Raw genomic sequence first — 27,371 nt, forward strand, 5'->3', positions numbered from 1 at the left:
GGCTTCTTCCTTGCTGAGCGGCCTTTCAGGTTATGTCGATATAGGACTCGTTCTACTGTGGATATAGATACTTTTGTACCTGTTTCCTCCAGCATCTTTACAAGGTACTTTGCTGTTGTTCTGGGATTGATTTGCACTTTTTTCACCAAAGTACATTCATCTCTAGGAGACAGAACGCGTCTCCTTCCTGAGCGGTAAGATGGCTGCGTGGTCCCATGGTGTTTATACTTGCGTACTATTGTTTGTACAGATGAACGTGGTACCTTCAGGCGTTTGGAAATTGCTCCCAAGGATGAACCAGACTTGTGGAGGTCTACAATTGTTTTTCTGAGGTCTTGGCTGATTTATTTTGATTTTCCCATGATGTCAAGCAAAGAGGCACTGAGTTTGAAGGTAGACCTTGAAATACATCCACAGGTACACCTCCAATTGACTCAGATGATGTCAATTAGCCTATCAGAAGCTTCTAAAGCCATGACATCATTTTCTGGAATTTCCCAAGCTATTTAAAGGCACAGTCAACTTAGTGTATGTCAATTTCTGACCCACTGGAATTGTGATACAGTGAATTATAAGTGAAATAATCTGTCTGTAAAGAATTGTTGGAAAAATTACTTGTGTCATGCACAAAGTAGATGTCTGTCCTAACCGACTTGACAAATCTATCGTTTGTTAACAAGATATTTGTGGATTGGTTGAAAAACGAGTTTTAATGATTCCAACCTAAGTGTATGAAACTTCCGACTTCAACTGTACCTCTGATCGCGTCTGGCTAAGAACCTACGAGCAAAAATCTCCTCAAGAGTGAAGACGTGCACTTCACTTCAAGAGCCGGGGTGGAGATACAGGGTTTGACGGACAACTTTGAAAGCCAATGGACTTAAGGGTTTTGATGACAAGCTATTTTGAATACATTTCATTGGTCAAGGGGTCGTGAAACGTTCATACAGACGTAAAGGGGAACCAATAGTATTGATTCATGTAAAAAATAATAATAAAGTAAATCACCAAATTTGGAGTTACGAGGATTTCATCCAACAGCGACTATATCATAATATAAATCTATGTAGCTGAAGTGATTTGGTAAAATGTAACGGAGTAAAAAGTAAGTTACTTCCTTCAGAAATTACTTGAGTAAGAGTACAAGTACAGCCCACAGAGAGTAACTAGAAAAGTACTAGTTCCTCCAAGAATCTACTTAAGTACATGTACCCACCTCTAGCTAGCAGTAAAGCTGGCTAGCAGTCCAATTGATCCAAAAATTATAAAGTAAGCACTACTTGATTGAGGGATACTACAGTGTGTAGAATAGTATTCTACAGTATACTAAAACATTCTATATTAAGCACCACTACACGATCGAGGGATACTAGAGTGTGTAGTATAGTACGCTACAGTATACTACAAAAGTTTGTAGTAAGCACTACACGTTCGAGGGATACTACGGTGTGGAGTATAGGATTCTACAGTGTACTACAGTTTAACTACAGAATTATATAGAGTTATATAGTAAGTACTATCGTATTCTATAGTATTTTTTATGTGGGAAGATATTGGAGACCGTAAATTAGACTTGAAAGTTCTGATATATTATCTATTAATGTCTATGTTTTATATTCTTCCCATTTCTCACATTAAGTACACTCCAGGTTTTAGTGTACTGTGTCTTTCTCTCTCTGTCAGATCAATCCTAGGATGTGGATATATTCGATAAGAGTCATATTACCAGAAGATAGACAGACAGCAGGCGAGACATGCATGTCCTTTTCTACCAGATTTGCTTCACAATTAATTATTTATTAGTTGACTAGTGGGTTATGACTGATTGGTCTGGCTCTCCTGTAGGATATTGTTATCATAACCTATTTAGCGCCTGAATGATTAACTGACCAATGCTACAGAGTAAACAAGTTCAGATACAGGTCAGACACACCACACAGATAAGTCGGGAAATGATCGTACTGTAGAGAGATTACAGAAAGGGAAGTTAAGAGCAGATAAGGGAGGTATTTGCCCATTGTATACAGCATTCCATATTCCTGGAAACAGGGTTTCCGGATAATGACATTCTTTGACATTATGTGGCATTCTATAATGACATTCTTCTTGCATATTGGAGAATATAAGGATTCATGTTTATGATCACTGAAAATCATGATTATCAATGATTATAAAGAGAAATCCAACTGCATAATGACGCAAACAAGAAGAACACTAGAAGAATGTCATTTTTACTTCCAGAGCCTGATTTTCTATGGGCCTACTCTTCAATGGCAGTGAAACAGCAGGGCTGGAGGGGCATAAAAGGTCCTCTGTTGCCCACTCGCTTAAGGGTCTGAGTTCCCACTGTCACCTCATGGAGGGTTGGAGTGCTGGAGGAATGGGGATTTGCCCAGTTCCCAACAACTCAGTGATAGGGACAGGATCGTGGTGGGCTGTCACCTAGCAACAACTGGCTTCTAATGGGCCTGCTAATTAAAGAGATGTTGACATTGAAAGAGAGAGACAGACGACAGGCTTCAATGGAGAGAAAACACTGCTCTGTTTGGGTAGTTGCTATTTGATATGCCATACACTGTCTGTGCAGTATTTATTTATAATGGCATTTATTCATATTCGTAGGGGTAAAAGAATAACAACTGAGTCTAGGATTGATTAAAACTTTTGGTGTTAACACAAATATGAACTAGATATGATCACTGGCTTGTTTTGTCATAACTTAGCAGCAGTATAAAGTTGAACCACACTTTTCTGTACACCTCACCACTATTGCAATCACAGCTGGACTTGTGATGAACTTGCAAATTTTTCCTAAATGCTGGCATGTTTTTCTTCATACCAAACTCCTAACAGAGCTGATTCTCTGTAGCCCATTTAGAATTCCTATTTGAGACTTTTTAAATAGGGGGTGTTTTTCCCTTCCATCCCCCATACCCAAACCTGGCATGTTGAAAATATCCTGCTTCCTTAGTTTAAAGGGAGGCATCTGCTCTTTAAACAGTCCTCTTACCTGCAGTGCTGCAGGAGCTAGCTAAATATTTTTGGAACTTTCAAGTGTACAGTGGGGGGAAAAAAGTATTTAGTCAGCCACCAATTGTGCAAGTTCTCCCACTTAAAAAGATGAGTGAGGCCTGTAATTTCCATCATAGGTACACGTCAACTATTACAGACAAATTGAGAAAAAGAAAATCCAGAAAATCACATTGTAGGATTTTTTATGATTTTATTTGCAAATTATGGTGGAAAATAAGTATTTGGTCACCTACAAACAAGCAAGATTTCTGGCTCTCACAGACCTGTAACTTCTTCTTTAAGAGGCTCCTCTGTCCTCCACTCGTTACCTGTATTAATGGCACCTGTTTGAACTTGTTATCAGTATAAAAGACACCTGTCCACAACCTCAAACAGTCACACTCCAAACTCCACTATGGCCAAGACCAAAGAGCTGTCAAAGGACACCAGAAACACAATTGTAGACCTGCACCAGGCTGGGAAGACTGAATCTGCAATAGGTAAGCAGCTTGGTTTGAAGAAATCAACTGTGGGAGCAATTATTAGGAAATGGAAGACATACAAGACCACTGATAATCTCCCTCGATCTGGGGCTCCACGCAAGATCTCACCCCGTGGGGTCAAAATGATCACAAGAACGGTGAGCAAAAATCCCAGAACCACACGGGGGACCTAGTGAATGACCTGCAGAGAGCTGGGACCAAAGTAACAAAGCCTACCATCAGTAACACGCTACGCCGCCAGGGACTCAAATCCTGCAGTGCCAGACGTGTCCCCCTGCTTAAGCCAGTACATGTCCAGGCCCGTCTGAAGTTTGCTAGAGTGCATTTGGATGATCCAGAAGAGGATTGGGAGAATGTCATATGGTCAGATGAAACCAAAATATAACTTTTTGGTAAAAACTCAACTCGTTTTGTTTGGAGGACAAAGAATGCTGAGTTGCATCCAAAGAACAACATACCTACTGTGAAGCATGGGGGTGGAAACATCATGCTTTGGGGCTGTTTTTCTGCAAAGGGACCAGGACGACTGATCCGTGTAAAGGAAAGAATGAATGGGGCCATGTATCGTGAGATTTTGAGTGAAAACCTCATTCCATCAGCAAGGGCATTGAAGATGAAACGTGGCTGGGTCTTTCAGCATGACAATGATCCCAAACACACCGCCCGGGCAACGAAGGAGTGGCTTCTTAAGAAGCATTTCAAGGTCCTGGAGTGGCCTAGCTAGTCTCCAGATCTCAACCCCATAGAAAATCTTTGGAGGGAGTTGAAAGTCTGTGTTGCCCAGCGATAGCCCCAAAACATCACTGCTCTACAAAGGGTATATAACAAAGTATTGAGAAACTTTTGTTATTGACCAAATACTTATTTTCCACCATAATTTGCAAATAAATTCATTAAAAATCCTACAATGTGATTTTCTGGATTTTTATTTCTCATTTTGTCTGTCATAGTTGACGTGTACCTATGATGAAAATTACAGGCCTCTCTCATCTTTTTAAGTGGGAGAACTTGCACAATTGGTGGTTGACTAAATACTTTTTTCCCCCACTGTACTTACTAGCCTATGTTGTGAGTGGATTACCAAGACGCTTTTAGAAAGCATTTTGGAGGGGCAGTGTAAGAGGTTCTTGTCAGGAAAAGGCAAGAGGGTAAATGGGAATGTTGCCTATGATCACACTTTGTTTCGATCATTATGACCCTTTTTAAACCCATCCTTTCTGTTTGTTATGTTATTACAATACAGTACCTTTGGCTTATATAATTGAGAAGTGGGATTACACCGTTGTAGCATTATGATCAGTTGTCATCTGACCTTTCGTGACTAATGTCTATGTTTTAGAATGTACTTTTCCTTTTATGTAAATCCATACATGTTGAGGTACAGTGGGGAAAAAAAGTATTTAGTCAGCCACCAATTGTGCAAGTTCTCCCACTTAAAAAGATGAGAGAGGCCTGTAATTTCCATCATAGGTACACGTCAACTATGACAGACAAAATGAGAAAAAAAAATCCAGAAAATCACATTGTAGGATTTTTTATGAATTTATTTGCAAATTATGGTGGAAAATAAGTATTTGGTCAAAAACAAAAGTTTCTCAATACTTTGTTATATACCCTTTGTTGGCAATGACACAGGTCAAACGTTTTCTGTAAGTCTTTACAAGGTTTTCACACACTGTTGCTGGTATTTTGGCCCATTCCTCCATGCAGATCTCCTCTAGAGCAGTGATGTTTTGGGGCTGTCGCTGGGCAACACGGACTTTCAACTCCCTCCAAAGATTTTCTATGGGGGTTGAGATCTGGAGACTGGCTAGGCCACTCCAGGACCTTGAAATGCTTCTTACGAAGCCACTCCTTCGTTGCCCGGGCGGTGTGTTTGGGATCATTGTCATACTGAAAGACCCAGCCACGTTTCATCTTCAATGCCCTTGCTGATGGAAGGAAGTTTCCACTCAAAATCTCACGATACATGGCCCCATTCATTCTTTCCTTTACACGGATCAGTCGTCCTAGTCCCTTTGCAGAAAAACAGCCCCAAAGCATGATGTTTCCACCCCCATGCTTCACAGTAGGTATGGTGTTCTTTGGATGCAACTCAGCATTCTTTGTCCTCCAAACACGACGAGTTGAGTTTTTACCAAAAAGTTATATTTTGGTTTCATCTGACCATATGACATTCTCCCAATCCTCTTGTGGATCATCCAAATGCACTCTAGCAAACTTCAGACGGGCCTGGACATGTACTGGCTTAAGCAGGGGGACACGTCTGGCACTGCAGGATTTGAGTCCTTGGCGGCGTAGTGTGTTACTGATGGTAGGCTTTGTTACTTTGGTCCCAGCTCTCTGCAGGTCATTCACTAGGTCCCCCTGTGTGGTTCTGGGATTTTTGCTCACCATTCTTGTGATCATTTTGACCCCACAGGGTGAGATCTTGCGTGGAGCCCCAGATCGAGGGAGATTATCAGTGGTCTTGTATGTCTTCCATTTCCTAATAATTGCTCCCACAGTTGATTTCTTCAAACCAAGCTGCTTACCTATTGCAGATTCAGTCTTCCCAGCCTGGTGCAGGTCTACAATTTTGTTTCTGGTGTCCTTTGACAGCTCTTTGGTCTTGGCCATAGTGGAGTTTGGAGTGTGACTGTTTGAGGTTGTGGACAGGTGTCTTTTATACTGATAACAAGTTCAAACAGGTGCCATTAATACAGGTAACGAGTGGAGGACAGAGGAGCCTCTTAAAGAAGAAGTTACAGGTCTGTGAGAGCCAGAAATCTTGCTTGTTTGTAGGTGACCAAATACTTATTTTCCACCATAATTTGCAAATAAATTCATAAAAAATCCTACAATGTGATTTTCTGGATTTTTCTTTTCTCAATTTGTCTGTCATAGTTGACGTGTACCTATGATGAAAATTACAGGCCTCTCTCATCTTTTTAAGTGGGAGAACTTGCACAATTGGTGGCTGACTAAATACTTTTTTTCCCCACTGTACATACAGTGATCACTAGAAATCCTGGATTTCTTTATTTACGTAATGCCATGATATGGGTATGTGCCTATAATGTCATATCATATGAATCTATAATGGGGAATTACTTTAGGAATATCAATCCTCTGTGATATAATATAAGTATATGTGAGGCAAAACATTACAAAGGGCTTGGCTGAGAATTCTGAATTACTTGTCAGGTTGACCGTCTGTGCACACACAGATGCATACACATGCAAACAAGCACAGTGTGTAAGAGCTGAAACCACACCGATAGCTAGATTGCTGGATAATAACCTAAATCAGCTGTTAGTTTAAGATCTTGTATGGGACTCTGTTGGGTGGGAGTTGTACCGTTTCTGGCTCATAAGCAGCTCTCGGTGGAGCTCCTGGTGGCTTTTGGAGGCTTTCACTGGATTAAGGAGCTTTTTGGGCTTGATGAGATCATCATCTCCCTCGATGTAGTCTGGCTGGGGGACATAGCCAGCCACAGGGGGCTGGTCTCTGTGAGGGTAGTCCTGAGGTAGGTGGCTCCCATCCTGCCTGGGCTGCTGCTCCCACTGCAGGTCCGCATAGGCTGACGCTGGAGGACAAAGAGGAGGAGAGAGGGTAGGACAGGAGAAATGGACAGAGAAAGACACCATTGTTAGTGATTAAGAAACAAAACAGGGGAAACGTATACTAGAAATTGAGGCGTGACTGAAGGAAACAGGAAGGTGTCCATAGCAGAGGTTCCCAAGTCCCATCATGGGGCAATAATCTCTGGATCCTCAGGAGATGAGGAAACATTCCTGCTCATTTGCACACATTAGCCGGGCAGCAGCTGAACAACGGCAGGTGAGCTGCCAGGCACTTGGCTCCGTTTGTGTTCTTTAGAGCTAGAGGAAATTCCATATCCCCCTTTCCCCTCTCTGCTATGGGTTGAGATGCTGACACGCTAGGTTACACCTTCTTTGCTCACTGTAAACCATACACGCAAGCAACGGGAATGTCATGTTCACTGAGCCTTAACTTTCTGAGTCAATTATTAGGTATTCCATAAAGGTGTGGCGACTATCACTCAATCCCTCAGTGACATCTGTGACGTGAATGGGATTTAGTCATTCTGCAGCACTCTCAATGGAAGTGATAGGATCATTCATAGAATGTTGCTTCCGTCGTTAGGATGTGAATGGTCCCATAAGAACATACACAGATACATTCAAGCATAGACATGGTTTCGTACTGTCTGTCCCAAATGTCCCAGCCTATTGTATTTTCCACATATTTCAGTGGGTTTTGTTCCATCAGAACAAACAGATTAAGAGGCACCTGATCTGTGCCAGAGTGTTTCTGTAAGAGATCAGATGTCATACGCAAGCAGGCCAGCTCAGAACAATGACTCTCTTTCTCAAGTGCAACCAGACACCATCTCTGCTACTTAATATTTCAGAAAAATGAAATGAGCTGTGGTTGTCTTGTCTCAGCACTTCCCAATCAGGGCTAGTGACAGGATGTTGATGGGCTGGGGCCAACGGGATATTATCTGGGCATTGGAAACAGTAACAAACACATCAACACATTTTAGATGGAAAAATAAATCTGGTTCCTGTGTTGCCTTATCAAATACAGGTGATTGAATTCAGGCCATTGCTTGAAATGCTAGTTGGGCCATTTTGTTAATCTGCCTCATTCTCATTCTGACAGAATGCCACTAACAGCAGATTGACAAGTACAATAAAAGTATTGCGTTTTAGTCGTGTACAATGCAGTAACTCTGAAGGAACAACAGCAGAACCATGTGACCCAGGCTGTCTCGTTTGTCTGAGGATTATAAGGGCATTATTAATTACTGAATAGAGTGGGCCTGTTGCTCTACAGAGATATGTCATCTGTGTGAGAGAGGGAGAGCACAGGGAGAACACAATTCATAGAGGGAAAGATAGAAAGTAATAGAAAGAGAGAAAGCAATACAGAGAAGGAAATCAAAGAGAAAGTAATCGAAAGAAAGAGAGCAATACAGAGAGAGCTGGAGATAACAGAAGTATTACAATGAGAGAGACGGGGGTATGGAGAGAGACGGGATAAAAAGTAATATAAAGAAAGTGAGCAACACAGAATAGGGAGGGATACATAGAAAGAGAGAGACGGAGAGAGAGAAAGAGAAGCCCAGGGTCATTGTTTTTTTATGAGCGCTGGTCCAGCGATGCAGACTCACTGAAATCACAGATGCCTTCTAAAGCCTTGGAGGTAAATGGAGGGAGATGTTTCTAAAGCAGTAGCGAAGTCTAAAGCAGCTTACTGTCCACCAGCTCTCTGCTGGATCCCTACACAATCACTAATACTCATTCCCTCTCTATGGCTATAATGTAACACTTACAGGACATACTAATGAACATGCATGCTGAGAGTATGTATTGTACTGTGTGTGTTCATGTTTGGGTGTACATTCACATCTGTATGTGCAACATTTTGTGCTGGCCTTGTGATCCTGTGCATGCGTTTTGACCAGCAACAACAACCTGGTCTCAGAGCATTTCGTATTATTACGTATGTCATTCCGGGACACTCTATTAAGTATGATATGTTACGTTTCGTATGGTATGTATTAATTGGTGTATGTCCAAGACCCATTTTGTATGATATGTTATGAATTACAATTTGTATTATATGTTACGAATTTGCTAAATGTAAAATATGTTATGAAATTGCAAAATATATGATATGTTTCGAATTGTAGCTAGGTGGCTAACATTAGCTAGCTGGCTAATGTCAGCTAGGCTAGGGTTAAGGTTAGGGTTAAGTTTAGGAGTTAGGTTAAAGGGTTAAAGTTAGGGTTAGAGAAGAGTTAGCTAAAAAGGTTAAGGTTAGGGTTAGCTAAAAGGGTTAGGGGAAGGGTTAGCTAACATGCTAAGTAGTTGCAAAGTAACTCAAAAGTAGCAAGTAGTTGAAAAGTTGCTAATTAGCTCAATCCGTGATGAGATTCAAACTCCCAACATTTGGGTTGCTAGACATTCACGTTATACTCTCACCCATCCATCCTGACCAACCACCCAACTTTCGTTTTTGCCTTAAGTAACCATATGTCTTATGTAACCATACCAAACGTAACATATCATACTAATTTGAGTGTCGGATTTTCATTTACTATGTTACATCTAGTCTATGAGGCCAGCGAGGCAACAAACAAAAAAGGAAGACCGGTTGCATCATTTGTTATGCAATACAAATCCACAATCTTCTGTGTGAATGTTTGCTTATCCTTCATAAAAATAGACAAGACTCCCTCAAAAGATCAAGACAGACATGCAGTGTCACATGTAGAGTTGCAAAGCTACCGGTAGTTTACCAAAGTTACCGGATTCTTCAGTAATTTTGGTAATTAACAGAAAATCGATGGCAATCTATCGTACATTTAGTCATTTATACTTGGATAACTTTTAAAATCTGTCTCCGTCCATTCGTCTGTACGTTTGTTCTTTAGTCACACGCGATATCTCAGACAGCACTGGGCCGATTTTGACTAAACTTGAGTGAATGATGCATCTTGCCATAGATGCCATTTACAAAATTACACTGATTGGCCCAAGGCAGGAGCTATAGTAATGACTGAAACTAGTTAGTCACACACGATATCTCAATTGGCCCAAAAGGGGGGCGCTCCATCATTCGTGGGGGACAACATTTACTGTTCCCTTGTTTATATCTGTGTCCATATTGTCCACACGTTTCTAGTAGATAGACCATATGGTTCAAGAGAAAATAGCCTAATAACAAAAAAAGCATCTAATCAACAAATGGCATTATTTTCAACTCTGCAACTATTTCAACTATTTAATTTGTTCACAACTGCCACCAGTTTGACGACAAAACATTGACATCAAATACGACTGACAGTAAAATAAATAAAAGTATGTAAAATAAATAGTATATTTCATGCTGAAAGACTGATTAAAAACCAGTGGTATTCACTAAGGTCATGGTTTATATTTAGGATAATGTTTTATAGCTTTGTCATTCTATTAGTTTTTTTCTAATCTTATTGAATTACTTCATAGATTTGACATGTGATAAGGCCAAAGATAATTACATACACCTGTAAAAATCTGAAGTACCCAAAAAGATGTGATAGATTACATAAAATCCTTGAACATTTTAAAAATTCTGGTAGTTTACTGGTAAGAAGGTTTAGAAAGTTTCCAGTAAAATACCCTCCCTTTGCAACCCTAGTCACATAGGAGACAGACATGTAGGATAAATCGGTAATTCTTGAGTCATATAATCCTGGCTGTGGTTGTATTGATTTGACATTTAGGACATGCTAGATGTCATCTCGATGCACCCTGGGTAAGTTAGTAATATCTCTGTGCACTGAGTCCATCATCCAGTTACATTGGGTCAATGCATTTAGATGGATCCCTGGAGGAGCATGGCAAATCATATTTTCCTCTGTGTGTCTATGGCAGGGGATGAGGCTCAGGCTACAGTACAGTGGCTAGAGAAACAGGAGCCTTTTCAATCTTCATTCTCCCACAATCTTTGCAGTAAACCATTTTACGGAAATATGTCGTTTGAGTCGCTGTTTGTTCTTTGAAATGCTTTATAATGTCACTTAGGTTCTGTTTGCATATTCTGAGTAAGTGGTAATTGGAGTCAAAGCAGGCTACACATTGTTTGATTATAAATGAGTTTGGGAAATTATTGTGAAATAGCTGGGCCTGTCAACCAACTATTTCCTTTTGCCTTTCGCCAAAGCTCATTCAGATTTTTTCAGTGAGAGATTTACTTCCCTGTTACTCCAGGAGGTGGATGCAGATGGTTTGGGTAGGGAAATGATTTAATTCCTGTCTCGTTTTATGACGCTATGCACCTTGGGAGGAAAAATCTGAGAGTGAAAGAGTTTTCAGATTGTATACAAACAGAACACTGGTTGTTGTCGTGGCAATGCAAGCGTAGCCCCTTAGATGCCCAGAGCACCCAGTCTCCCAAGGGGCAATGCGGGGGAGTTGTTTTCCCAGAATACACTGTGAATACAGATTGTTGACACACCATGAAATTCAGACTGAGGCTCCATGAAGTCATTATCATTAAAATAGGCAAGGGTCTAACATAACAGCAGAAGCCAACGAAGACGCATGTTAGGCCACTAACCAGACATGCCATCAGAATAATTCAGAACATACAGTAAACTTCATGGAATTGTAGAGTTGAATTAAGCAAATTATTCACTCAGGGTCACTAGATGAATCAGTTATACAGACAGAATGGTACAGACATACTGCTTGAATAAGTGACCCCAGTAAATGGTGTGCTTGTTTAAGTGCAGTATTTTACTGTTTCTGTACTCAGGGCAGTTAGTCACAATCCCCTGATAACTGTTCAAACATGCCCGGCAGGCAGCACAGTTTATTTGACTTGATCACACAAAGGTGAACCCGGTGTTATGCTATTTAAATCAATAAGACATCCAAATACTGCAAGTGGAACACACATAAAAAGAGTTTGCGAAAGGTGGCTCAAACAGTTTGAGACATATATGACAACAGAGCTGCCATTGATCAGTTCAATGTGCACATAACAGGTCCTGTATTGTCCAATTGATGGACAGAGGATGGAGGGGCTCTTCTATACAAAGAACATGTAAATGTCCCAAGACTCAAGAGTACAAAACAAAAAAAATCCTGCTTAAGCATTATGAGGACATTACCTGAATGAATCTTGCTATTTGAAGTCATAGTGCCTGGTGATAACACCTTGGTGTGTCCAGCACATCGTTCCCAAACTGTTAACATGACGATCTGTGCTGCTGTGCCAATGCATAAATTATAGACATAGCTAGCTGTCCTCAGTGGATTTTGCTATGAGACTGATCTGATGCTCTGTGTCTCAGGTACACATACATGTACAGTACATTTCACTCCATGTTGGTCTTTTCCAGGCCCAAACAATGAGCCCTCCTAAATGTATCTAAAATACCTTCTCCCTAATAAGTAGAGACAATTGTAACAGATAACAACATCTAGTATCTACAAAGTTCCCTCCAGTTAACTTCAGTAATACATTCCAGTGTCCTCGCAAAACCATGTTGTTTTATCAACATACTGTACAGATCTCACTACCTTCTCTCTACTTGCACAATTTCCTTTCCCATAAATAAACAAAGTCTATAACATATAAAACACTGTCCTGCAAAATCTGGCTTCTGCTGAAGCCTCTGTGTCAGCCCTGCTGTTCTGCCACAGTGACAGAGTGGAGCGTAGCTCTGCATGGGTCTTACCTGACTTGACCAGTACATCCCTGGGCCTCCCAGCCTGGCCAGAAGGGAACAGGCTGTGACTGTGGGTGACTCTCTGTGCCATGCCTCTCTCGGTGTCTGTCTGTCTGTCTCGCTCTCTCTGTGTCCGGGTGTATCTATGTGTGTCCTGCTGCAGCACTCCTTTAAGCATGCTTCTCTGCCCAGGCTAGAGTAAACAGTCACATGACCCCCGGGCATTCCACTGCCCGCCCCTCCCTCTCTCGCACCCTGTCGCTCTCTCTCTTTCTCTCACTCTTCATCTCTAATATTATTACTCTCTCTATTGCCTCTCCCCTCCCTCTCTAACCTGCTGTTAGTCTCTCTCTCTCTCTCTCTCTCTCTCTCTCTTCTCCCCCTCTCCCTCTCTCTCTCTCTCTCTCTCCCCCTCTCTCTCTCTCTCCCCCTCTCTCTCTCCCCCCTCTCTCTCTCTCCCCCTCTCTCTCTCTCCCCCTCTCTCCCTCTCTCCCTCTCTCCCTCCCTCCCTCCCTCCCTCAGTGGTCTGTAGCTGGTAGGATTAGCAGAGGGCTTAAACTCTGGCCTAATGCTCATATTAACCATAAATCATCTGGGCGCTTTCATACTCAGTGTAGTACAGTAGCCAGGCTGACAGTACTGGGAGAGAGCACCCTGGGCTGTTCATCTACACATGGCTTTCCCAATGCCTCTGCTTTAAGGGGATGTAGAATGTATACAGTGTTAGCTAGATAGAGATTATGAGCTAGCCCGCAATCAGTCAGAGGGTTGTCAGTATCAATCTGACATTTTTCTCCTGACAAAGAGAGGGTCACTTACCACTTTAGAAAATAACTGAGTGACAAGTGACTTATTTGTTACAGTTATAAATAATGTTTTTGATAAAAAATATCCTAAATTTGTCAGCAAAGTAAGACATTGGATTAGGAAAAAAAATTAATCTCTTCAGCACTCTGATGAAAACTCTTCAAGACATGTTGATCTCAAAGTTGGACACTTTAGTCTATGTCGAGTACCACGAAATCCCTTGTATTTCACAAAATCAACGTAATCAGATTTTATATCATGTTAGCACAGGCACTAAATTGTAAGACTCTTTTAAGACTCTTCAAGGTTTTACTGGATGCTTTGAGCCCTTTAAAAAAATGTTTCATACATAACACAAACAGTGTATCCAGACCAGTAAACAGCCAAACGTGCCAAGTGTGCGGAAGTACCTCTGCCTGGCTGGCAGGTATGGTCACTGTGAGTGGAGGGCCAGGTCCATTACTCCTCTATGTACATGGAGAGGCAGTGATAACACACAATGGTAACTCAGAGGTGCTTGGCTTTACTTCCCAGGCATGTTATTGTTGCATAAGACTGTAACCGGAGAGGGCCAGACATACCTCTGCCATTCCGGTGCTTTCCATTTTTCACACACTGCTGCTGCTGTTGGTCGACATTATACGTCTTCTGTAGAAAGAGGGAGAGAGAGAGAGGTAAAGAAGAACAGAGAGAGATGGGTGGGGTGGGAGAGAAATAGAGATTGGTTCAGACGATACATCAGACACTGATCATTGCCATTTCTCACATCCGCCCAGCATGCTTGTGATGTCATTAGTGTCTCCTCATTGATTTTAAATGGACATTACCGGTCTGGGGGCTATAAACAGCTAAAGGCCACTGGCACACAGTGACAGCAGACATTAAACACTCACCCTGGTGTCCTGGCCCTCTCGCCCTTCCATTCTTCCTCCATCCCTCTCACTTCTACTCCTTTTACTTCTATCCATTCCTCTCCTCAGCCTCCTCCTCACCTCCTGTTACTGCCTCTCTCTCTCTCTCTCTCTCTCTCTCTGAGGCCTGGTTGTCCATACTGAAGCCTTGCAGCACAGCCTCTTCACAGGGGTGAGCTGAGCTCCATTCAAAGGGCCTTTTGGACACTCTCTCGGCTGTGTGAAAGGATAATGTGTTGCCGTCTATGGTTGCTAGGAGAGGCCTTCACAGGCTTGGTTTGATGACAAGGCCCTTACTGTCTTGAGTCTCCCCCCCCTCCACTACCTCCCTGGCATTACTGGGGGTGGGGGCATTTCTGTTAATCCACTGGTGGGGTATAGGGTGAAGTCTGTGTCGTGCATGGAAATTGAGAGTTTGGGTGAATGGAGGTTTGGGGAGGGCAGTGTTTTAATGAATGATCTCTTTCTCCTAAATGTGCCTCTGTCGCTGTGTTGGGACAGGGTGTTCCTCATGTAAAATGTTCTGTAAATATGACAAACAGCAACAAACATGAATAATACATGACCTCACATGGAAAATACCTCAACTCTGTTGATTGTATCATGTACTATGATACATGTTATTTTTTCTGACATGATCAAAATAGAGGCTTCAGTTATGATAATGTCTAGAGACTAGTTTTTAAAAATGCTAAATCCAATACATTTATGTTGTGTAAAATGTAATAGTAATAATGGAAATAATTACTTTTCTACAACACATTGCTCCTTATATTCATGCTCTCTCTCATTGCTTTGAAGTACAACAGAGTTGCTCTAAGCAGCATTATGATTACCAGGGGCTCACTAAGAAGGTCTAAGAAGCAAAGCCTGTGCTAATAACAATTGAGTCATGTTTGAAATGAGCTTAGAGGGGAATTAAAACTCCATATTTACAGTCACACTGCATAAACCCCTCTTTCGTTGATGAGTCACCTCGTAACGTCTTTGAGCTGTGTGAATAAAGAATAGTAAGCTCTGTATTGATCTCCAGTGATTATGAGTGTCCATAACTTTATCCTCTTAATTTTCCTGCCCTAGGAGTGTATCGAGGTTCATGGCTTGCCTCTGTAAGTGAACAATCAAATCCAAACAGGCTGAACCTGTCCTATAACAGGTCTCAGTAGGGTTGCAAAATTCTGGTAACTTTCCAGAAATCCCAGTTGGAAGATTCCTGGTCTAAATCCATTCTGGAAGCACTGGACCTTGTCCCTACTGTGCAGACTGGCTGACCCGGGTTTAGATATTCTGTTGTATTTTTCCCTGGCCCAGTGTCTCATGACCATCAGTGGTCATTTGACCTTTCCAATCAGAGTCCTGTTTGATGTCCCTCATGTTTTATTAAGCAGACTGAGAAAGTGCCTCTATACCTCTAACCCCAAAATAAGGGGTGAGACAAAGAGGTTAGACTTTATTTTGTCAAATCAATTTGGACCCTGATCCGGTGATCTGGTGCTCTGGTTTCACCCCTCAGGGTAGTCAGGTTACCCAGACAACACAGGTTGTTAGTAGAGGCCCTGGACGGGAGAGTAGGGTTGCTAGAAAAGTACACAAGCAATGCACCTTCCAACCACTAACTCTAACTTGAACCCTAACCTTACTAATAACCTTGATATTGCCTGATTACACGCTCAGGCTCAGTTAAGCACTCTTAAGCACTCAGTTACACATACGCAAACACGTATGTACGCACACATGCACCCACACAAAATGTGAGTATATCATTATAATTACAAAAAGTTATGATTATGTTTGCATTATCCCTTTGAATAGAGTCCTACTCAATATTTGAATATTGAACGCTGTGTCAACATTAGTAAGTTCAACCATGGATATAAATAAATACATCTTCCTTTAATTACAGAATATTGTGGCTGACACTGCCTCAGTACAGTACACTGTGTTCCCTACATGAGGTATTTGGATGTTTTAACGTCCCCCATGAAAAAGGAAAAACCCGCACTCACTAAAATATTATTTAAGTTTCAATGTATTTTTTAGCAGCAGAGGTCAGAGCAAACAGACACGTTTGGGCGACAGCCTTCATCAGCCTTTTTTGTTTTACCTCCCCCTGAGTCATATGAGCCCTTAACATAGTGCTCTCCTGGTGAGATGAAAGGGCAGTAAAAGCAGAGAGCTTGTCAGAGGCATTCAAGACACTGCCATTAGATGAGACAGAGGGAACTACTGCCCCAGAGATTGTTGGCTTGACACACACTCTCCAAAATGCAGAATTAGAACCTGACACCTGTAGTAAGGCATTGAAAAGGAAAAGGCGCAACGCTCGCTCACCATAAAAAATGCATTGTTTTATTTAAAAGTTGCAAAACGCGATCAGATTGAATCCCGCCCTAAGTTTTCATTTACATTTTAGTAATTTAGCAGACGCTCTTATCCAGAGCGACTTACATGAGCAATTAGGGTTAAGTGCCTTGCTCAAGGGCAGATCGACATATTTTTCACCTAGTCGGCTCGGGGATTAGAACCAGCGACCTTTCGGTTACTGGCACAACGCTCTTAACCACTAAGCTACCTGCCTACCTACCAGGCCCTGTCAATAGAGACCCAGTTAGCGACCCAAAACGAACTCCATGTGGATCCTGACTTACCAAGGAACTAGCGTAGCTTTTCCCAATCCAAACTGGAGTAATCAGTGGGCAAACTGCAACACTGACCGTGTTGTACACTGCTGAAGGGCCTGTCACCAGCATGTGTCTGTGCTACTAAATAAACTTTTCCACTTTTCTGCCATTTTTAAAGTCATGCCCCCCTCCGTCCTGGACTTTTCCTAAATAAGTCTATAAGACAATGTTTCCACATTCGCGGAGACCGCAATCACATGAAATGCTGCATATGTCGGCTCAATCAGAAATTACCATTAAATGTCAAGCGCGCTATAACGCAGCTCTACCGCCGGTGGGATTGAATCCCAGCTTTCGATGGTCACAGCACAACAAAGATGGGAACCACTCCATTAAGCTGATCCTAGATCAGTGCTTAGGGACAGAGTCCACCTCAGGCCAGTACATTAGTCACTCTCACCTCCGCCTGTCTTTGATCTCAGGAAGGCAGATTCTGCACCACAGGTCATCACAGCTCAACATGAACCATGTTCCACTATGCCAGTTACCCTCCAGGAAGGAAAATTGATGTACTCAGGCAGGACACAATGTTTTACAGATGGTTTTAAGATGTAACGTTCACATCTGGGAGGCCTTGTAAACTACAAAGCGTTCCCTTTCCTGCAACAGGCTTTAACATGCACAATACATACACACACACAAACACACACACACACACACACTCAACAACAACCCACAATACATGCAATGGTACTGATTCAGATTTTTGCATGATCAGATTGAATGGTGTGTTGAAATTGAGTTGAGTCTGCCACCTAGTGGAGAAACAGGTATACTTCTCCGCTCTCTACAGATCGTGGTGGCAGTAATTAACTTCAGAGCTAGGCACGTTCAAGACAACTAAGCCCATTACAGCTACAGTACCATTTCAGGTCATGCACTTGTCTAGCACTAACCATATGTTGCAGCTTCAGTGAATAAACAGATATCTGAGGGATTTTAACAGTTTTCAGTATAATGTCCTATATGGTGGAGCCAGAAGAGCTTGTAATGAGGACAGGACCATGCAGGTAAACACAAACACCATCTGATCCTAAAGATCTGCAGCTGGGCCTCTGTAGGTCACATCAGTGTTGTGTTCGAGACCATCGAAAGCGAGACCGATTCAAGACCAAAAACGGAGCAAACCGAGTCCGAGTCAAGACCAAGACCGGGTGGGGGACAAAGGGTTTCAGACCGAGGCAAGACCGAGACCAGAAAAATGAGAGTCCAATTCAAGACCATGATTGTAATTTTGTCAAATCACCACCATAATAAGAGTTCAAACTGTCCAATATTTCTGTGTTCATATTTCAGAACAATATATGGATTCTTTAGACCTTCAGAATTTTCAATGATGTTCTGATTTAATCCCTTCAGTTTTTGTTGGAAAGGAAAGGGTTAACACTGAAGAGAAAACGAGATCCAATCAGGATTGTTCTTTGCTGGTCTCTGGGGAGATACAGTGGGGAGAACAAGTATTTGATACACTGCCGATTTTGCTGGTTTTCCTACTTACAAAGCATGTAGATGTCTGTAATTTTTATCATAGGTACACTTCAACTGTGAGAGACGGAATCTAAAACAAAAATCACATTGAATGATTTTTAAGTAATTAATTTGCATTTTATTGCACAACATAAGTATTTGATCACCTACCAACCAGTAAGAATTCCAGGTCTCACAGACCTGTTAGTTTTTCTTTAAGAAGCCCTCCTGTTCTCCACTCATTACCTGTATTAACTGCACCTGTTTGAACTCGTTACCTGTATAAAAGACACCAGGCAACACACTCAATCAAACAGACTCCAACCTCTCCACAATGGCCAAGACCAGAGAGCTGTGTAAGGACATCAGGGATAAAATTGTAGACCTGCACAAGGCTGGGATGGGCTACAGGACAATAGGCGAGCAGCTTGGTGAGAAGGCAAAAACTGTTGGCGCAATTATTAGAAAATGGAAGAAGTTCAAGATGACGGTCAATCACCCTTGGTCTGGGGCTCCATGCAAGATCTCACCTCGTGGGGCATCAATGATCATGAGGAAGGTGAGGGATCAGCCCAGAACTACACGGCAGGACCTGGTCAATGACCTGAAGAGAGCTGGGACCACAGTCTCAAAGAAAACCATTAGTAACACACTACGCCGTCATGGATTAAAATCCTGTGGTGCACGCAAGGTCCCCCTGCTCAAACCAGCGCATGTCCAGGCCCGTCTGAAGTTTGCCAATGACCATCTGGATGATCCAGAGGAGGAATGGGAGAAGGTCATGTGGTCTGATGAGACAAAAATAGAGCTTTTTGGTCTAAACTCCACTCGCCGTATTTGGAGGAAGAAGAAGGATGAGTACAACCCCAAGAACACCATCCCAACCGTGAAGCATGGAGGTGGGAACCTCATTCTTTGGGAATGCTTTTCTGCAAAGGGGACAGGACGACTGCACCGTATTGAGGGGAGGATGGATGTGGCCATGTATCGCGAGATCTTGGCCAACAACCTCCTTCCCTCAGTAAGAGCATTGAAGATGGGTCGTGGCTGGGTCTTCCAGCATGACAACGACCGAAACACACAGCCAGGGCAACTAAGGAGTGGCTCCGTAAGAGCATCTCAAGGTCCTGGAGTGGCCTAGCCAGTCTCCAGACCTGAACCCAATAGAAAATCTTTGGAGGGAGCTGAAAGTCCGTATTGCCCAGCGACAGCCCCGAAACCTGAAGGATCTGGAGAAGGTCTGTATGGAGGAGTGGGCCAAAATCCCTGCTGCAGTGTGTGCAAACCTGGTCAAGACCTACAGGAAAAGTATGATCTCTGTAATTGCAAACAAAGGTTTCTGTACCAAATATTAAGTTCTGCTTTTCTGATGTATCAAATACTTATTTCATACAATAAAATGCAAATTAATTACTTAAAAATCATACAATGTGATTTTTGTTTTAGATTCCGTCTCTCACAGTTGAAGTGTACCTATGATAAAAATTACAGACCTCTACATGCTTTGTAAGTAGGAACACCTGCAAAATCGGCAGTGTATCAAATACTTGTTCTCCCCACTGTACATCTAGCTAGCTATGTCATCCATTGGCTAGGCCTTCAGAAGCTAGATAAAGGCATATGCCATTCAACTGTATTAGGGCAACATTTTAGAGTAACAGTGGAATCAACCAATCACATTTTGACTTAATGGGTGGGACTGTTTTTACAAAAACTTATGGAAACTTCTACCTTCTTGAAGGCCAACAGGTCACTGCTCAATAGCGAGCAGTAGTTTTCCCACGGTCTAGCTAGCTTTTGTTGTCGACTAGTTTGCAGTGGCTGCAGCAGGTGTTATCAAAGAGGAGGTTGTTGCTAATTGGTTAGCTTCTCCCTTTTCAAGAATAACTTTCAACAAGAAGTTCAGTTTCAAATGATCATCATCTGGTGAGTGGAACTGTGTTTTTTATTGCAGCGCATTTGCTGTTGTTAGCCATCTCTTTGAAAATAACTTATGTGTGTGAAACATTGTTGCATTTAAAGTGGAACTGACAGCATTTTAGCAACATGAAATTTCATTCAAATCTGTTCATTTACACCCCCAGGAAGAATATTACACTTAAAATCATTTTCTGACAAGAGACCACCACTTAGATATGTGACTCATTTCAGGAAACTAGGCGTATTTCACACGTCACTATTTCACAGGAGTGGCATTTGAACGTAAACATTACATTTTTATCAAAATGCGTTTTTGGCAGAAATGCCTTCTGGAACATGTGAACTTTCATGTGCCTTAATAACAAACGTGTATTCCATCCATAAATACAAATAAAATTGTTAAATTACGAGCCTAGTTGGTTTAGCCACAGAAAAAGACAGGAACCTTCCCACTAGCCATTAGATGAGACAGAGGGAACTACTGCCACAGAGATTGTTGGCTTGACACACACTCTCCAAAATGCTGAATTAGAACCTGACACCTGTAGTAAGGCATTGAAAAGGAAAAGGCGCAATGCTCGCTCACCATAAAAAATGCATTGTTTTATTTAAAAGGTGCAAAACGCAATCGGATTGAATCCCGCCCTAAGTTTTCATTTACATTTTAGTCATTTAGCAGACGCTCTTATCCAGAGCGACTTACATGAGCAATTAGGGTTAAGTGCCTTGCTCAAGGGCACAGACAGATTTTTCACCTAGTCGGCTCGGGGATTAGAACCAGCGACCTTTCGGTTACTGGCACAACGCTCTTAACCACTAAACTACCTGCCTACCTACCAGGCCCTGTCAATAGAGACCCAGTTAGCGACCCAAAACGAACTCCATGTGGATCCTGACTTACCAAGGAACTAGCGTAGCTTTTCCCAATCCTAACTGGAGTAATCAGTGGGCAAACTGCAACACTGACCGTGTTGTACACTGCTGAAGGGCCTGTCACCAGCATGTGTCTGTGCTACTAAATAAACAATCGGAAATTACCGTTAAATGTCAAGCGCGCTATAACTCAGCTCTACCACCGGTCGGATTGAATCCCAGCCGTCGATGGTCACAGCAGAACAAAGATGGGAACCACTCCATGAAGCTGATCCTAGATCAGAAAGATTTCTGGCTCCCAGGTGTCTTTTATACAGGTAACGAGCTGAGATTAGGAACACACTCTTAAAGGGAGTGCTACTAATCTCAGTTTGTTACCTGTATAAAAAAGACACCTGTGCACAGAAGCAATCAATCAATCAGATTCCAAACTCTCCACCATGGCCAAGACCAAAGAGCTCTCCAAGGATGTCAGGGCAAAGATTGTAGACCTACACAAGGCTAGAATGGGCTACAAGACCATCGCCAAGCAGCTTGGTGAGAAGGTTACAACAGTTGGTGCGATTATTCGCAAATGGAAGAAACACAAAATAACTGTCAATCTCCCTCGGCCTGGGGCTCCATGCAAGATCTCACCTCGTGGAGTTGCAATGATCATGAGAATGGTGAGGAATCAGCCCAGAACTACACGGGAGGATCTTGTCAATGATCTCAAGGCAGCTGGGACCATAGTCACCAAGAAAACAATTGGTAACACACTACGCCGTGAAGGACTGAAATCCTGCAGCGCCCGCAAGGTCCCCCCTGCTCAAGAAAGCACATATACAGGCCTGTCTGAAGTTTGCCAATGAACATCTGAATGATTCAGAGGAGAACTGGGTGAAAGTGTTGTGGTCAGATGAGACCAAAATCGAGCTCTTTGGCATCAACTCAACTCGCCGTGTTTGGAGGAGGAGGAATGCTGCCTATGACCCCAAGAACACCATCCCCACCGTCAAACATGGAGGTGGAAACATTATGCTTTGGGGGTGTTTTTCTGCTAAGGGGACAGGACAACTTCACCGCATCAAAGGGACGATGGACGGGGCCATGTACCGTCAAATCTTGGGTGAGAACCTCCTTCCCTCAGCCAGGGCATTGAAAATGGGTCGTGGATGGGTATTCCAGCATGACATTGACCCAAAACACACAGCCAAGGCAACAAAGGAGTGGCTCAAGAAGAAGCACATTAAGGTCCTGGAGTGGCCTAGCCAGTGTCCAGACCTTAATCCCATAGAAAATCTGTGGAGGGAGCTGAAGGTTTGAGTTGCCAAACGTCAGCCTCGAACCTTAATGACTTGGAGAAGATCTGCAAAGAGGAGTGGGACAAAATCCCTCCTGAGATGTGTGCAAACCTGGTGGCCAACTACAAGAAACGTCTGACCTCTGTGATTGCCAACAAGGGTTTTGCCACCAAGTACTAAGTCATGTTTTGCAGAGGGGTCAAATACTTATTTCCCTCATTAAAATGCAAATCAATATATAACATTTTTGACATGTGTTTTTCTGGATTTTTTGGTTGTTATTCTGTCTCTCACTGTTCAAATAAACCTACCATTAAAATTATAGACTGATCATGTCTTTGTCAGTAGGCAAACGTACAAAATCAGCAGGGGAGCAAATACTTTTTTCCCCTCACTGTAGCTACAAACAAAATGGAGTTAAATGGTTCCAGTCTACTGTGAAGTGTTCATCCATAGGTAAGAGTCTAGGTACATTTTCAGATATAAGTTTCTAATTTTGTCAGAAAGTCATTTTTATTGCAAGTTAGAGCGTACTGTTAGTTAGCTAAAAAACCTTAGCTTGCTGGCTCGCTTTAGCTACCTGTACATTCATACTACAGCTATGACAATGTTTGTATTGGTAGTAGTATGAGTTGGGATTATGCCGGTCCATTGTTTAGCTAGCTAGCTACATAGCTAGCTAGCTACATGTCTAAACAAAAGATTCCACTTCGGCCGGATTATTACATGACCCATCAAATTAGCCAGGTGTGTCTGGGGGTGATTACGGCCATCTATTTTATTTCATGAACATGTGTACATGTCTAGACAATAGTGACCCATCCACTTAGCTAGATGTGGCTGTGGGGTGGTTATAGCATTTCCTTCACATGACCCATCAATTTAGACAAGTGTGTCGGGTAAGTGTCATCTAATAATTATAAAATATTTTTATCTGAGCACTCTCTGTTTTTGATATTGCTACTATGCAATTAACCATTTCAGTGTACTGTTTACACCTTCTGTATCCCGTGCATGTGACAAATAAACTTGATATAGCATGTGTTTACCACATGGCCTCATGGGAATCCTTCAAGAGATGGGTGGGGCTAAGTCTTAAGAGGGTGTGAACGACGCTGAATGGGTGTAGACAAAGAAGAGCTCTCCAGTAGGCGTACCAAAACATTCAAGGGCCATTTTCTCAAAAGTGGGGTTACAAGTTTATCAACTTTCAAAGCAGAATTACTTTCCCATTGTTCCTCAACTGCAGTGTATGACATACCATTTTCTAGCTTTGAGTCTCTAGTTTTATCCAATGTAAAAAATAAAATAAATTAAAAAATAATCAAATTTTGCTACATAAGACAGAATCGAGGCGATCGGTCACATATGGTCATTTTCAAGATTTCATAAATTCTTAGAATGTTTTGGAATTACATATACTAAGGCATTTAATTCTATAGCAATATATAGTGGAAAAGCGGCCGTGCGTTTGGACAATTAATAGACAGACACTGCAGTAAATAAAACAGAATTAAAACATTGTCTTTTCCTGGACCGGAGTCTGCACAGACCAGTGTGCTATAGCCAATCAGAGCTACAGTAGGCCTTTATACAAACAAGCCATTTGCCACTGGGCCTGCTATCATTGAATTTGAACTGGACTGTGTGTTTACAGGCAGTTGCAACAGCGCAACTTTAGATCATTAGAATGCATTCACCAAAATTCACCTGAATGGATTTCTGAAAATATGTAAACACCACGGAAGTCCTCATACATTTGGGAACTTTACAGTCCTATTGATGAAACAACCATGAAAAGGTAGGCTCTCTCTCTCCCTCAGTTATGCACATCAACAACAAGATAAACAACTAATGCTAGCCAAAGCAAGATGAGCTAAAATCTAACAAAGGAACATTAGATAAACCCTCTCAAACTTTTTCAGCTAGTTGGCCGTCAAAATTGCACTGACAAACAATGTGGAATTGTAGCCTCCTCGTCTTCTGCAGCTTGCCTTCCAATGCTTGCTTGACCCAACCAAGCACCCCAGCTAACTGGCTATCTAGCTAGCTTGCTAGATAGCTACTTCCAGACATGAATGAGAGAACACTTCACTGACCAGTAGCAGAGCTGGTTAGGATGTTTACATGTTAACTAGAGCGTTCTTGACTAGCTATTACTTTTTTTGCCGATGTTTACTGACACCGGTCATATTCAACGGGTGTTGCGCGTTCATAAATTAAATCAGATGCTCTGCGCTCTGGCACACTCAGAAGAGAGTGCTCTGAAATCGGAGTAGATAGCCAGAGTGAATTTGCAAACTCAAGATATGCTAACTGGATAATAGTCATTCAAGTTCTTGCTAGCTAACCAAATGACACCTGCATCTCTGGCTGTGTATATTTAACGAAAAACAATATGAGGGGGAAAAGTCAGTCACTCACCCACTCCTCCAATGGCATGACATCCTCCTAGCAGCTAGCTAGCTATCTAGCTAACGTTAGGCTCTGTGTTTTTAGCTTGCTACATAAATAGACAGGCTAGCCTATTAGCCACGTTATTATGACTGACTTGTGATCATTGCCCTTGCTAGTTTGATTGTATTTACATTCCCAGCCTTAGTTAAATTCCTCACTTTCTGTCCAGAATATTGAGTCATTGAAACTCAAACAGTGCATCCCGAATGGAGACAGCAAACAATGTTCCAGGCCAGCTGTGATTTACAACCTGATACCAATATTTTTTGGACTACCAAGAAATGTATTGGTGAATTATATTAATCATGCATAGTCTGCCAACAATGCCTAAAAAATAAAAATAAATAACCAATGCCTAAGTGTACGTCATGGAACACATTTTTAAAACCTCTTATGAAGTTGATTTTGTAGCATATACTGGGAATTTTATATTTTTGACTAATATTATTATGATTATCTGTTTGTTTCATATCTACAAAGTAGTTAAAACGCTGTCAGTTCCACTTTAAACTTTAGGTCACCGGTTACTTTGTGTGCTAAACGTGAAATATTTATTGCAATGGGAGTAACAGTTGTAAATTTCGATTGGGAAATGCTTTATGTTTGTGTTTTTGTATTCTTATGTTTGGGACCTACTCAAATCCAATCAAATCAAATGTTATTTGTCACATACACATGTTTAGCAGATGTTATTCCGGGTGTAGCGAAATGCTTGTGTTTCTAGCTCTAACAGTGCAGTATATCTAACAAGTAATATCTAACAATTTCACAACATACAGTGGGGAAAAAAAGTATTTAGTCAGCCACCAATTGTGCAAGTTCTCCCACTTAAAAAGATGAGAGAGGCCTGTAATTTTCATCATAGGTACACATCAACTATGACAGACAAAATGAGAATGAATTTATTTGCAAATTATGGTGGAAAATAAGTATTTGGTCACCTACAAACAAGCAAGATTTCTGGCTCTCACAGACCTGTAACTTCTTCTTTAAGAGGCTCCTCTGTCCTCCACTCGTTACCTGTATTAATGGCACCTGTTTGAACTTGTTATCAGTATAAAAGACACCTGTCCACAACCTCAAACAGTCACACTCCAAACGCCACTATGGCCAAGACCAAAGAGCTGTCAAAGGACACCAGAAACAAAATTGTAGACCTGCACCAGGCTGGGAAGACTGAATCTGCAATAGGTAAGCAGCTTGGTTTGAATAAATCAACTGTGGGAGCAATTATTAGGAAATGGAAGACATACAAGACCACTGATAATCTCCCTCGATCTGGGGCTCCACGCAAGATCTCACCCTGTGGGGTCAAAATGATCACAAGTACGTTGAGCAGAAATCCCAGAAACACACGGGGGGACCTAGTGAATGACCTGCAGAGAGCTGGGACCAAAGTAACAAAGCCTACCATCAGTAACACACTACGCCGCCAGGGACTCAAATCCTGCAGTGCCAGACGTGTCCCCCTGCTTAAGCCAGTACATGTCCAGGCCCGTCTGAAGTTTGCTAGAGTGCATTTGGATGATCCAGAAGAGGATTGGGAGAATATCATATGGTCAGATGAAACCAAAATATAACTTTTTTGGTAAAAACTCAACTCGTCGTGTTTGGAGGACAAAGAATGCTGAGTTGCATCCAAAGAACACCATACCTACTGTGAAGCATGGGGGTGGAAACATCATGCTTTGGGGGTGTTTTTCTGCAAAGGGACCAGGACGACTGATCCGTGTAAAGGAAAGAATGAATGGGGCCATGTATCGTGAGATTTTGAGTGAAAACCTCCTTCCATCAGCAAGGGCATTGAAGATGAAACGTGGCTGGGTCTTTCAGCATGACAATGATCCCAAACACACCGCCGGGGAACGAAGGAGTGGCTTCGTAAGAAGCATTTCAAGGTCCTGGAGTGGCCTAGCCAGTCTCCAGATCTCAACCCCATAGAAAATCTTTGGAGGGAGTTGAAAGTCCGTGTTGCCCAGCGACAGCCCCAAAACATCACTGCTCTAGAGGAGATCTGCATGGAGGAATGGGCCAAAATACCAGCAACAGTGTGTGAAAACCTTGTGAAGACTTACAGAAAACGTTTGACCTGTGTCATTGCCAACAAAGGGTATATAACAAAGTATTGAGAAACTTTTGTTATTGACCAAATACTTATTTTCCACCATAATTTGCAAATAAATTCATTAAAAATCCTACAATGTGATTTTCTGGATTTTTTTTT

At 42.0% G+C, this 27,371-nt stretch overlaps 1 protein-coding gene across 4 annotated transcripts in view; it reads right to left on the reverse strand.

Annotated features, from left to right (window-relative positions):
* LOC121574941 (protein FAM107B) overlaps nucleotides 1–27,371 on the reverse strand; it is a 54,016-nt gene that overhangs the window by 14,877 nt on the left and 11,768 nt on the right. Inside the window, exons 1-3 of one of the 4 annotated variants that reach the window (XM_041887644.2) lie at nucleotides 25,115–25,141; nucleotides 14,137–14,203; nucleotides 6,856–7,084 (exon numbers count right to left, since the gene is read on the reverse strand). In XM_041887644.2, coding sequence (XP_041743578.1) covers nucleotides 6,856–7,084; nucleotides 14,137–14,203; nucleotides 25,115–25,132 — 314 coding nt within the window. In that variant the 5' untranslated portion in view covers nucleotides 25,133–25,141. Of the gene's footprint in view, nucleotides 1–6,855; nucleotides 7,085–12,757; nucleotides 12,964–14,136; nucleotides 14,204–14,448; nucleotides 14,667–25,114; nucleotides 25,142–27,371 lie in introns of those variants that run through there. The other 3 variants (XM_041887642.2, XM_041887643.2, XM_041887641.2) reach the window with 3 other exon arrangements.

The sequence above is a fragment of the Coregonus clupeaformis genome, chromosome 10, assembly GCF_020615455.1.
Source record: "Coregonus clupeaformis isolate EN_2021a chromosome 10, ASM2061545v1, whole genome shotgun sequence".
Lineage (NCBI taxonomy): Eukaryota > Metazoa > Chordata > Actinopteri > Salmoniformes > Salmonidae > Coregonus > Coregonus clupeaformis.